The sequence below is a fragment of the Callorhinus ursinus genome, unplaced genomic scaffold, assembly GCF_003265705.2.
Source record: "Callorhinus ursinus isolate GAN/ISIS: 27379988/994484 unplaced genomic scaffold, GSC_fseal_2.0 scaffold7, whole genome shotgun sequence".
Classification (NCBI taxonomy): domain Eukaryota; kingdom Metazoa; phylum Chordata; class Mammalia; order Carnivora; family Otariidae; genus Callorhinus; species Callorhinus ursinus.
The window spans coordinates 9,842,510-9,855,076 of record NW_027397069.1 but is presented as its reverse complement, the minus strand read 5'-3'; the positions used below and the strand labels follow the sequence as shown (position 1 = coordinate 9,855,076).

The 12,567-nt window shown below is 43.5% G+C and overlaps 1 protein-coding gene across 1 annotated transcript in view; it reads right to left on the bottom strand.

The window, feature by feature from the left end:
- UGGT2 (UDP-glucose glycoprotein glucosyltransferase 2) overlaps nt 1–11,976 on the bottom strand; it is a 178,333-nt gene extending 166,357 nt beyond the window's left edge. The window contains exon 1 of the mRNA XM_025875171.2: nt 11,273–11,976. Within this exon, the coding sequence (XP_025730956.1) occupies nt 11,273–11,424 (152 nt within the window). The 5' untranslated portion in view covers nt 11,425–11,976. The remainder of the gene's footprint in view (nt 1–11,272) is intronic.
- Between the last annotated feature and the right edge of the window lie 591 nt (nt 11,977–12,567).

Genomic DNA, 12,567 nt, shown 5'->3' with positions numbered 1-12,567 from the left:
AAGCAATGCATAAACAACTCTTGCTATTAATGGTGTCCAACTCAATGGCATTTAAAAAAAAAAAAGAGAGGGGGAGAGAGAGAGAAGCTAAAAGCAGAAGAAACAATGGGATAAACAGGGTGTGACCTGAAAAGGTCAAGGATGCTACAAAATCTTAAGCAAAGCAGGGAGCAACACTTCATACCTAACCAACTTGACAACACCTACAGACACGCTCATATACTGTGCAACCACAGGCAAAACTTTCGTATGCCAGAATTTACACATTTAGGTATGATCCTTCCAAGTGTTCACCTTGAGAATGTATTTTCACACTTATTCCCTCAATATACCACTACTCTCAGCACTTTTGGAACTCTTCTGGAATTTACTTTCAGGGGCAATTTGCCAGTAACATTAATTTTAAAAGAGGAAATAAATATCCTTGAGAGATCATCTAAATCAGTTCCTCACCTAAAGTTTAAAAAGGTATGAAAGACACAAAAAACTGGCATTTCCAACTTGTTCACTTGTTTTAAACAATACTTAGCTCCAAATAAGTGTTTCCCAAAAAAGTTCTACCACAGAGGAAAAAAGTGATGTGCACAGAAGATAGGTTTATATGTATGAAAGAGCATGACAGTAGTTATAAGTGAAATTCCAAAAATTATTTTCATCAAAAGCAACACCAGGGGAATAAAATACACTTTTGATGTAGAAGTTATGTTATAAAAATTTAGCCTCATCAGTCTATAATTATCCCTAGCAAATAGTTCTAAATTATAAATTTCTTTAGGTAGGGGACATACCTCATTCATCTTTGCTCCCTTCCCAGTGCCCATCATAGGGCCATGCACCACTAGATAAAAGCTGTAGTGGGAAAGACTTTATGTAACAAAGGACTTGCTTACAATTTATATTTGTTCACAGGTAAGTGCATGAGAGAACACTAAGCATCCCGTCTGGATAATGCCATCAGGACACCAGTTTCCACAGGTCAAGTATATTGTAGAGGTCATTCTGATGGTGGTCTGGAGAAGACAGTACCTAATACAAGGTCCCTTCCGGTGAATCAACATTATTGGGCACCTACTTCTTTTGCACTTGAGAGTACTGAGCCTTGGGAAAACAAGTATGACTAAGAAATACTTTTGGGCCCCTGGGTGGCTCAGGCAGTTGGGCGTCTGACTTGATTTTGGCTCAGGTCATAATCTCAGGGTTGTGAGATCGAGCCCCTCATCAGGCTCTGCACTCAGCAAAGAGTCTGCTTGAGAGTATCTCTCCCTCTCCTCTGCCCCTCCCACTCATGCTCTCTCTCTCAAATAAATCTTTAAAAAAGACTCTTATTGCTTCTACCAAGCAAATACTTATTACTAATACTTACTGAGCACCTACATTTGTACACTGTGCCTTGGCAAAGTAAATATAAATAAGAAATAATCTTATCTCTTGAAGCTTACATTTTAGCAGCAGAGGTTAGCATACATACCTTGCAATAAGAATTATTACAGAAGTATTGACCAAATGCTATGAGAACATACTAGAAAGACATTAGTTTTATCAGGGGATAGGATAAGCCAAAGAGAAAGTAATATGGTAGGTCCATAAATAAGGTGGCAGTGAAGAAAAGACTGTAGTAGAGTATTATATTGCCTTCCTAGGGCTACTATATCAAATTACTACAAACGTAGTGGCTTAAAACAAGAGAAATTTATTCTCACAGTTCTAGAGGCCAAAAGTCGAAATTCCTGGTGTCAGGGCTAACACAACAAGTTCCAGAAGTCAGGATCTAGATTTATCTTTTTTGGGCGGGCCACCATTCAAGCCACTATAGTCCACCCTGGGCTCCCCAGAATCCACATCTGTCTCACATACAAAATGCATATGCCCTATCTCAACAACCCCCAATGTAATCTCAACCCATTAGAGCATCATCTCTAAGCCAAAAGTACATGGAAATATCCCCAGAAGTCTCACATCTCATCAAGTAAATCATTTAAGCCAGGTATAAGTGAGATACTGGGCATGCTCATCCTGGGGCAAAATTCTTCTCCATATGTGGACCTGTGAACTAGAAAACAAGTTGTGGGCTTCCAAAATGCAGTGTTGAGATAGGCAATCCAAATTCCAAAGACAGACATTCCAATTCCAACAGGGAAAAATTAGAAAGAATGAAGGAGTTACCAGTCCCATACGAGTTCGAAACACAGCAGAACAAATTCTATGAGGTTTCAAGCCCTGAAGGGTTTCATAACCCTCAGTGGCTTATTGCTCTACTCGCCATGCCGCTTGCCATGGCTCTGCCCTCAGTCTCATCATTCCCTTCTCTTGAACGGGAGCACGTGTTTGCAGCCAAGTGCTGTACCAGCCAATTTCCTGCCCATGGAATTTTGAAAGTCTGACAGCCCCGTCTCATTTCATCCTGTCTCTGTCTCTTTTGCTATGAGCTGGCAATGTTTCTGCTGATACAACATAATAAAAATCCTTGTGAGTCTCTTGTAGGTCTCACGAGGGTCATGCCATTACAGAAAAACCCTCCACAGATCATTCCTGCATAAGCCCACCTCTATTCCTGGCTTCTGCTGTGATGGTTGAGTGGATCCATGAGTCAGATGCCAAACCTAATTAGAAAAAGACTGTCCAGCCCTTTATGTGGTCTTCTTTCCAGAGCATGCATTCCCAACACTGAGTTTCCTCATTTCAACACTCTTTGCAATCTGGACAGGTGGAGAAGCTCCCAAGTTATAAAGTCCTGCCTTCCTTTTTCCTTAACAGCTCCTTCTTCAGTTTCTCTTTCCTCTTGTATTTTACTATAAACAAGGAGAAACCAGGAGACACTTTTACTGCTTTGTTGGAAATCTCCTTAGTTAGCTATCCAAGTTCATCACTTACAAGTTCTGTTTTCCACACAACTATAGAATCCAATTCAGCCAGTTTTCTGCCACTATAAAACAAGGATCATCTTTGTTTCCAATAACAGGTCCCTCATTTCCTTCTGAACTCTTACTAGCAGTACCTTTAATTTTCTTATTTCTACTAACATTCTACTCATGAGGACGTATTTCCTACGACAAAAGCTTCATCCCGATCACACTCCCTGCTTTCCTCTAAGTCCTTAGCAAAATCACCTTTAATGTCCCTATTTCTGCCAACAGCCTCCTTAAGGCAACCTAGGCTTTTTACCGTATTTCTCAAAACTCTTCCAGCTTTTGCTTGACTTACCAGCTAATTCCACATTTTTAGCTATTTGTTACAGCAGCACTCCACATTAAGTTATCAGGTCTGGACTGGTTTCCTAGGGCTGCTGTTAACAAATTACCAAAAACTTGGTAACCTAAAGCAACAGAAACTTATTGCTTCACAGTTCTGGAGGCCAGAAGTCCAAAATCAAGGTAGTGGTGTGGCTACACACCCTCCAAAGAATCTAGGGGAGAATCTTTCCTTGCCTCTTCAAGCTTATGGAGGATACAAGTGTTCCTTGGCTTATCTCTGCCTCTGTTCACATATGGCCTTTTTCTCTTCTGTCTCTTATAAGGACATTGGACTTAGCACCCATCCAGATCAAGATCCTTAATTACATCTGTAAAAATCCTTTTTCCAAATAAGGTAACATTCATGGGTTCTAGCAGTTAGGATGGAGACATCTTTTTGGGAGCTGCCATTCTCCCATTACAAGTGATTAGGTTGGTACATCACATGGGGGCTAGATTGTGAAGGACCGTAAGGAGCATCTGCAAAAGTTCCAGTTCTAAGACTCAAGGGAAATACCAATCAGGACACTGCAACTACAAACCTAAGACTGGAAAAAGTTAGACTGAGTTGGAAGAAGTATGGAATCAGATCCGTGCAAACTCTGGGAAAAACGGGGGAAGAGACAGAGGAAGAGGGCACATGTTAGGCTATAATACTTTATTCAATAAAACTACTTTATTACACCTGATAGCAGAAAATACAATGGATTATAACATACTATGGACAATGATGTACCAACAAATCAGACAACCTAAAAGAAATATTCTCTACAAAATGGGATTCCAAACATCAAAATGCTTTGAGCTCCCCACCTTATTACTCCTGCTTTTGGGACCCCGGTTGTTTTGTGTTTAAAAACTATGGTCCCTCTTCATCCACATTTCTAAATAAATGCACCAACGTAACCAAAAGTAACTTAGAACTGCAATGGCCGTTATGTGATCTCCCCTAACACTTTTCTCAAAGCTGAACTGGGCAGCCATGACTCTGAAATTGTCAAAGCTGTGTGGGATGCCTATTTGGATTGATATTTTGAAGTTTTCAAAGGTTATCAGAAATCTAAAATTGCCTCAGCAAAATACGATTTCTAGATTAGCTGAGGCAAACAATTACAAAGACACACAAGTTTCTGCGGTCTCTCCTTCCCTCCTGCTGTCTTGTCTCAGGATGCGTGGCAGCCACCTTGCCTGCACACTGCGCCTCCCATGCCATCCTCCTCCTTCCCCTCCGTAATGCCTGCACCTCCTCTATAGCCTCATTTCCCTCTTCTTATTCTCTAGCTAAAATTACTTCCCCACCCCACACTTCCCACTCCCTTTCCTGAACCCATTAAAACCTTCCCCTTAAAGTTAAGTCTTCTGAGGATCTAAATAAACCCCAAATTCATTATGTTCCCTGGACTAAGGCTGAATTGTGAGCCACAGAGTTTCCTAAAGTGACTGAGGACCTCGATAGGTTTGCTGAAGAATTTAGCACAGCTGTTCCAACTTAGCAGCCTGGTTTCTCAGATTTATATCCATTTGTCCACATGCTTGTTGGTGAGGGTCAGGCCAAACACTGGATAAAATTACTCCAATGAGAAGATCCTGAAAGGGATTTAGAAAAACAGACACCTAACTTTTGGCAAGATGCTGAAACACTTGGTGGAAATCTCCACTGAGTAAGTACAGTAGCTTTTCCTAAGCCTGCTGATTGCAACAAAATTTAGGCTGGCACACAAAAGCCTTGTGAACCCATTCATGACTATTACAATCAACTCCAAATTGTTTTTATATTCTGGTGTTCCTTTAGATGCTGAATCTACCTAGGTAGCATTTAATTCTATGTTTATTAATAGGTTCTCATTTAGTTAAAAGGACTCGGGTTGAATGGGAAACTATGTCTACTCCAGATTTAGTCAATTAGGCAGACTAGCTTGCTCAGATCCTAGAAGTGTCACCCCCCTCCAAAAAAAGACCGATAAAACTCTTAAAATTCTTCATTTTCATCTCCAGCAAATGAAGGCCCCTGAACAAAACCAAAAACCTACTAGTTTTTACTATTTGCAAAGAGCCAGGACATTGGGGAAAAAAGCTGTTACTGGGTTAGGAGCTCCTGGCACCTTCAGCCCCCTAGCCAGTATTTCCAGAGTCCTCCTAATTCCCAAGAACAGGGCTCCAAGGAACTACAGAGGCTCTTCCCAGTCTTCCCTCTTAATCGATCAGAGAAACCACTCTCCAGATTGGGAATGAATCTCTGTCCTTATTGACACCAGAGCAACACTTGGTGCTCAACCCCACTACCATGAAGCAGCCCCTGCTCTGGAGTACTAAAGTGTGGGGACTCCAATAAACCTCAACAGGTTCCTATCTTTGAATCTACTCCCTTTTGTCTAAGCACTCTGATACACATACCTTTCTCCTTAGTTGCTCTGCCACTCTTCATTTATTGGGCTGAGAGTTCTTAGAAAAATACACCAGAATTCCTTTCTCCCAAAAGGGGAAATAATTCTAGAATCTGACCGTAGTAATCAAAATAGGCAGCCAGGTAAATTAAATGACCCTTTGACATCTTTTATTTGCTCTGACTCTGACAGCACTACAGCCGAGTCTGAGGACACTGATCATTTGCGCTATTGGGTCCATCCTCTATGGACAAGATCTTCAACTAATATTGGCAGAATCCACAGTGTGCCTCCCATCAAGACTCAAACAGATTCCTCAAAACTTCTCCCTAGAATTAATGAATATCCTATAAAGAAGCCTTTCAAGGCATCAAGCACTATAATAGAAGATTACAAAGCTCAAGGCCTCATTATCCCTATCATGTGGCTGTTTTACCTATGAGGAAATCCAATGGCCAAGGATGGAGGTTTGTCCAGGACCTCTGAGCAATAAATGACACTGTTATCCCTCAGGACTCTGCTGTTCCTAATCCATACACTGATATCCATTCCCACTGGAGCCAAATTTTTCACTGTAATTGATCTACACAATGCATTCTTTAGTATTCCAGTTGATAAAGATAGCCAGTATCTTTTTGCTTTCACTTAGGAAGAATGGAAATACACCTGGACAGCAATGCCCCCCAGTTTCACAGAGTCTTTCTTTTCACAAACCTGAGAAGCTGATTTGAATGTTAAGTTTTTTACAGGCTCTACTTGGTTACAATACCTAGATGATTTGCTTCTCTGTTCTCCTTCTCAAACCTCTTCATAGGAAGACAGAAACCACCTGTTAAAACTTTTGGCATTAAAGGGAAATAAACACTCCAAAGAAAAACTTCTCTTTGCTCAAACTCAGGTTTGATACTTAGGGCATCTGCCCTCAGAAAAAGGACATTTGGATCCAGGGAGATTTCATGGCATTCTGAACTTTCCAAAAACCTAAAAATAAGGCCAATTATGAGGTTTTCTTGAACTGGCTAGCTACTGTCAAAACTGGATTCCAGGGGCGCCCGGGTGGATCAGTCGGTTAGGCATCTGCTTTTGGCTCGGGTCAGGATCCCAGGATCAAGCCCCACGTCGGGCTCCTTGCTCAGCGGGGAGTCTGCTTCTCCCTCTTCCTCTGACTGCTGCTCCCCCTGCTTGTGCTCTAATAAATGAATAAAATCTTTAAAAAAAAAAAAAACTGGATTCCAAATTTCTCTTATGGCTCAATCTCTAAATGTTTTACTAAAAAACGTAAAACCTCACCCTATTATTTGGAAAGATCAGGAAGACATGTCTTTGCATATGAGAGAAGGGAATACCCTTGGGAGTACTCACCCAAAAACATAGGGACCCATAGGGTATTACAGTCAACAATTAGACCCAATGACACAGGGTTATCACCCTGGCCTCAGAAACATTCCTGATGAAATCATCATGGGATCCCTTTTAACCACCCTTGTATTTTGGCTAAGGGCAAAACTGCAAACATTTATACTGATAGCAGGTATGCCTTTGGGGTAGCTCATGACTTTGGATTACGGAAACAAAGTTTTCTTACCTCCAATAGGGCTAAAATTAAAAATGGCTCTTATGTCCAAAATTTGTTAGATGCCACACTTTTGCTGGCTGCTCTGGCTGTTATTATGGCTCCTGAGCATTCCACACTCAACTCCCTGGAGGCCAAAGGAAACCATCTCATTGATATTTCTACCCAAAACACTGCTCTCAAAGAAACCAATAACGTGTCATGGTCCAAAGAGATGTTCTGCCAAATGATAATTCAGAAGGACCACTAGGAGATACCCAACAATCGGGCCACCTGGGTGGCTCAGTCAGTTAAGTGTCTGCCTTCGGCTTGGGTCATGATCTCGTGGTCCTAGTATCGAGCCCCACATCAGGCTCCCCGCTGAGTAGGGAGTCTGCCTCTCCCCTCTGCGTGTATGCATTCTCTTGCTCTCTCAAATAAATAATCTTAAAAAAAAAAAAAAAAGAGATGCCCAACAAATTGCCCCAGAGGGGTAAAAACAATACTGGAAACCTAGTAATTGTTGGTTGGTTCAATAAAAAAGAAAGAACTCTGGTTTGGACCAAAAAACAATCTGGCGCTACCAGAAATCTTCAAGTTCCAACTACTTACCACTATACGCGCATTAAACCATTGTGGTCTACTGACACAAGATAACATTCATGAACCAATACTGGTGGGGACATATTAATGAGGTTGCAAGAAGTGCCTACCTCACTTGCCCCACCTGTCAAAAACACAATCCAGGGAAACCTGTTTGTGCAGATGGATTTCACAGCGCTTTCCAATCGCATGGATAGAAACAAGTTTCAGTAATGGTCCATGTTTTCTCACTGGACTGAAGCTTTCCCTTAGAGAGAGGCCGCTGTTCTTACTTGGCTAAAAATTGTTAGAAAAAGTGATCCCCACCTGGGGAACCCTCTCAAACTTCATAGTGATTGGGAACCCATTTTAATGATCAGCTGCTTTGACGTCTGTGCTGTTTGCCCAGTTTTACGACAGTGTCATGGTGCAGATCATCCTCGATCCTCAGAGTTAGTTGAACATACTAACAACACTATTAAGACTCAATTGGCAAAATTTGTAGAGATCCTCCAAATACCTTCGCCAAAAGCACTGCCACTGGTTCTTCTAAATCTCAGATCCACCCCTTTGAAACTCAGACTCTCACCCTTTTTTTTTTTTTTTTAAAGATTTTTATTTATTTAAGAGAGAGTGAGAAACAGCATGAGAGGAGAGAGGGTCAGAGGGAGAAGCAGGCTCCTCCATGCGGGGCTCTATCCCAGGACTCCGGGATCATGACCTGAGCCAAAAGCAGTCGCTCAACCGAGCCACCCAGGCGCCCAGACTCTCACCCTCTGAGATGGTCACAGAGGTCCAATGCACTTGGCCCCTACAGCTCCTTTGACCCACAGTAGATAAAAGGAGATCTACTTCAATATTGTTAATAGCCTAATTACTTCTATGAAAAATAACTATGCTTTGGTAGAGTGATCTTTTTCATTGCCAGGAGACAATGACCTTAAGCATCACATCTTGCAAACTGGAGATTTCATCTACAGAAAAAGGCACCTCCAGAAAGACTATCCAATCTCGCTGGAAAGGCTCTTACCAGGAACTGCTAATCTTTGTGGCACCAAACTCCAAGGGACAGGCTCTTGGATTCACGTGACACATCTAGAGAAATCACCAAACCCTGACTGGACCTGTACACCATGTGGGGACCCGCAAGCAAAGGTCTCCTCGAATGAAAGTAGACCACATCTGACGGTAGAGCTTTCTCAGCTTGCGGGGACCAGGCCTGTATACCTTTTCTGCACCGTTTGCTTCTACTATCTCCTTCTTAGAAAGGAAATGCTCCCGTGCATTTCCCAAGCCCTTGTAAAAGTGAGAAAAACCTCTTGATTACGGCCTTTCAGCAACAGCCTCATCATGATCCCATGACAAATTAAATTTTCACTTGATTTTTCTGAAGGGTTAGAAGGCTCAGAATTTACAAATGTCTTTCATCTGCACTATTATCTGATTCTGAATTCTTATTCAAATTCATGGTTTTTGAATTTGCAACCTTACAGGCTATATTATTGGATAACATCTGTTTTCAAATGGTTCTTTTGAGATAATACTGTTTTAATACACCTGTGAAGTTTTGCTATTTTTGCAAAAAGTTCATTAGTTATTGCCTCATGTTTATACCTGCATGGATCTCTCAAATGCACGTGGTGAATTCTTTCAGTTTGCTCTTACAGTAGTCACTATTTTGCCTTCATGGCTACTTTATGTGGGGACTTCCAGGAAGCACACGACTCTAGGTTTGCTTCCATAGGGAGAACTTTTCTCCCTTAAGTCGACATAAGTGCCAATAAATACCTTCAGCTGGAAACTTTCTGACCTAGGGGCCCCGTTTAGAACCATAATACAATTTGGAAGTTATGTTACTTCTTGTTTTTGTATAATTATTTTTTTGTATTTAGTTGCCTGTCAAACTTTTATAAAAATGATGTACTCAATTAGGAGAGGATCTCCAATACTTACTGTCTTGAAATCATACAGACTTTAGGTGGTTAGGAGGGAGAACTCTGAGGCACTTCCTTTCCTTGTTACTCAAATGTGGCTTTCAGTGGTTTCCACCCTCTGTGTACTTTCCATCAATGTAGGACAAGACAATCAGGAAAGATCCTTTCTGGCAGAGGGACAAAACCACTAAATATGAAAAACCTTTTGGTCAGTGATGCTTTCAAGGAAAGATTTTGACCAAAAGGGTGAAATGTAAAAATTATTAAACAGAAACCTCACTAAAGTGGACTGGGGATGGAGAAGGGGTCCCTGTACCACTCCATGTCAATTACAGAAAGAACTGTCAATTACAGACTCCTAACAGAAAATTTTCAACAGGAATCATCAATTATAGGCCTAAGAGAGAAAGATGTATTTTGCATTTCCTACAAGAAACTGACTAGTCCTGCAACTCAGCCAAAGAGAAACTGTCGTCATACTGGCTCTGGCTTTTCTCCAAAGACTTTTGTTCAAAACAACTCCTCCAAACTTTCTCAATCTCCATAAAATAATGTTCCTCTCCTTTGTTTGACTTGCCTATGGCTTTGCCATAGTTTGATGGTTCCTAACTGCAATTCTGTATTATTCCCAAATAAGTCCATTTTTGCTGGTAAAATAACTTTTTTTTAAGGTTAACTGGTACACTTTCAGTTATAAAACAAGTCATGGGTACCTAATGTATAGGATGGTGACTACAGTTAATTGTACTGCATAATTGAAAATTACAAAGAGATGTTAAAAGTTCTCAACATGAGAAAAAAAACTTGTACCTATGTTAGGTGATGGATGTTAACTAGACTTACGGCTCTTATCATTTCACAATATATACTGAATATTATTACACCTGAAACTAGTATGTAATGTTAATTATATCTCAAAAAACTGTGTTAGTATCTTAAATATGCCATGTAGTGTCAGGTGATACTCTTCTTAGGACCATAAGCTGTTTCTTTGGCGAACTGACAAAACTGGCGTTAAAAATTCATGCTACCAAAGAAAGGAACTTTCCGATTTTGTTTAACTTCTAGAATACTAAGCAAAATCCAACAGCTATAGGTTTTGTTTCCGCAAAGTGATATTTTAGGAACTAATTTCAGTGGAGGACCCTCGGGAAACTGCCTTCTCCGCAGGAAGCCTAGAAGCCAAGCCTATCAATGGTGTAGCTATGAAACTAGGTGCTTCCAATACCGTTTCCTAAAAAGAACTGCCTACGTCAATGGAAGTTGCCTGCATCAAACGCCACACGCCAGCTCCCGTTCATCCTTTTCCGTAAACGCTAATGAAATCCAAGAGTTAAAGGCCCCGAAGTTTGGAAAACCGTGGGTGGGGCAAAGTAGGAACTGCGGGTGAGTGCCGCGCACGGGGTCGCAGAGGATGTGGTGATGCTCCGGCGCCCAGCACGAGGACGCCTGCAGCGGCGGTGCAAGGAGCTGGAGGGCCGGCCGCCGGCTAGACGGGGTCCGAGGGGCCTGCAGGGACCGGCGCGCCCACAGCCCCGCGCCGCCCCTGCCTCCGCGCTGGGCTCGGCAGAGGGGCCGGGCCGCACCCACCTGGCCTCCAGCAGCAGCGGGGTCTCGGGCCACTTCGCGGCCAAGTGGGCCGTCACCACCTTGGACGCCGAGGCCGTCCGAGCGCCGAGCAGCGAGAAGCACAGCGCCGTGGAGCCCAGGAGCAGCCGCACCACGTCCGCGGCCCTTGCCATGGCGCGGAGAAAGAAACGCGAGCCCCTCTGACCCGACGCCCACAGCCCGCAGCCGTCACGGTACAGCCGGCTCCTCCCGTCGCGCGGCCGCCCACTTCCGGTGGGGGGAGCTCAAGTCCGTTACTCGGAGCCCGGGGCCTGGCGGGCAGCGAGCGCATGCGCGTCCCGCTCCGGCGCCGTCCTGGGAGCCCCCCGGGGCTGGATCCTGGAGCCACGTAGGTGCGGGTGGTGCTGGAACGAACCTGGGCGTGGCCGATACTCCGGCGGGTCTGCGATCTCGGCCTCCTGTTCTCGGGCAGAGGCTGTGGGACACGGGGAGGGGAGGCTGGCTCCCGGAGACCGAACTGGGATTGCCGCCGACTAAGGCGGGGTGGAGATGCCAAAATTTGGAAGCAAAGGCAGGAACTGTTGTGGATTTTATCCACGTTTACACAGGCGGAAAATAAGGCTCATCGAGGTTCAGTTGTCTACTTTATGGGCTTCTAAATTGTATTGCATATTAGAATCACCTGGTAGGGCTTTGAGAAAGCCTGATGCCCAATAGTATTTAACCCACCCCGCCCTTCCCCCCGCCCCCACCCCCACCCCCGTGATCAAGAGGGCGGTCAGGTTTGGAAACCAGTGACATCACCTGGAGGGCTTGTTAAAACACTGGGTGTTGGGGGGGGCATCTGGGTGGCTCAATCTGTTAAGGGTCTGCCTTCGGCTCAGGTCATGATCCTGGCCAGGGTCCTAGGATGGAGCCCCAAGTCAGGCTCCCTGCTCAGTGGGGAGCCTGCTTCTAGCTTGTGCTCTTTCTCTCCCTGTCAAATATAAATAAATAAATAAATAGATAGATAGATAGATAGATAGATAGATAAAAAAATCTTTAAAAAAACCACACTGGTTGTTGGGCCTCATCCTAGTGTTTCTGATTCAGTAGATCTGGTGGGTGTGTGTGTGTGTGTTGGGTATGCGGAGGGGGCAAGAATTTGCGTTTCACAGCTATCACGTTCCCAGGCGATACTGATACTGCGGGCTGGAAATCCCGCTTTTAGCCTTTGGACTCAAACGTGGTCCACAAGGTAGCAGCAGCATTATCCATGAGCTCATTAGAAATGCAGAATCTCAGGCCCCACCCCGGACCTACTTAATCGGAATCAC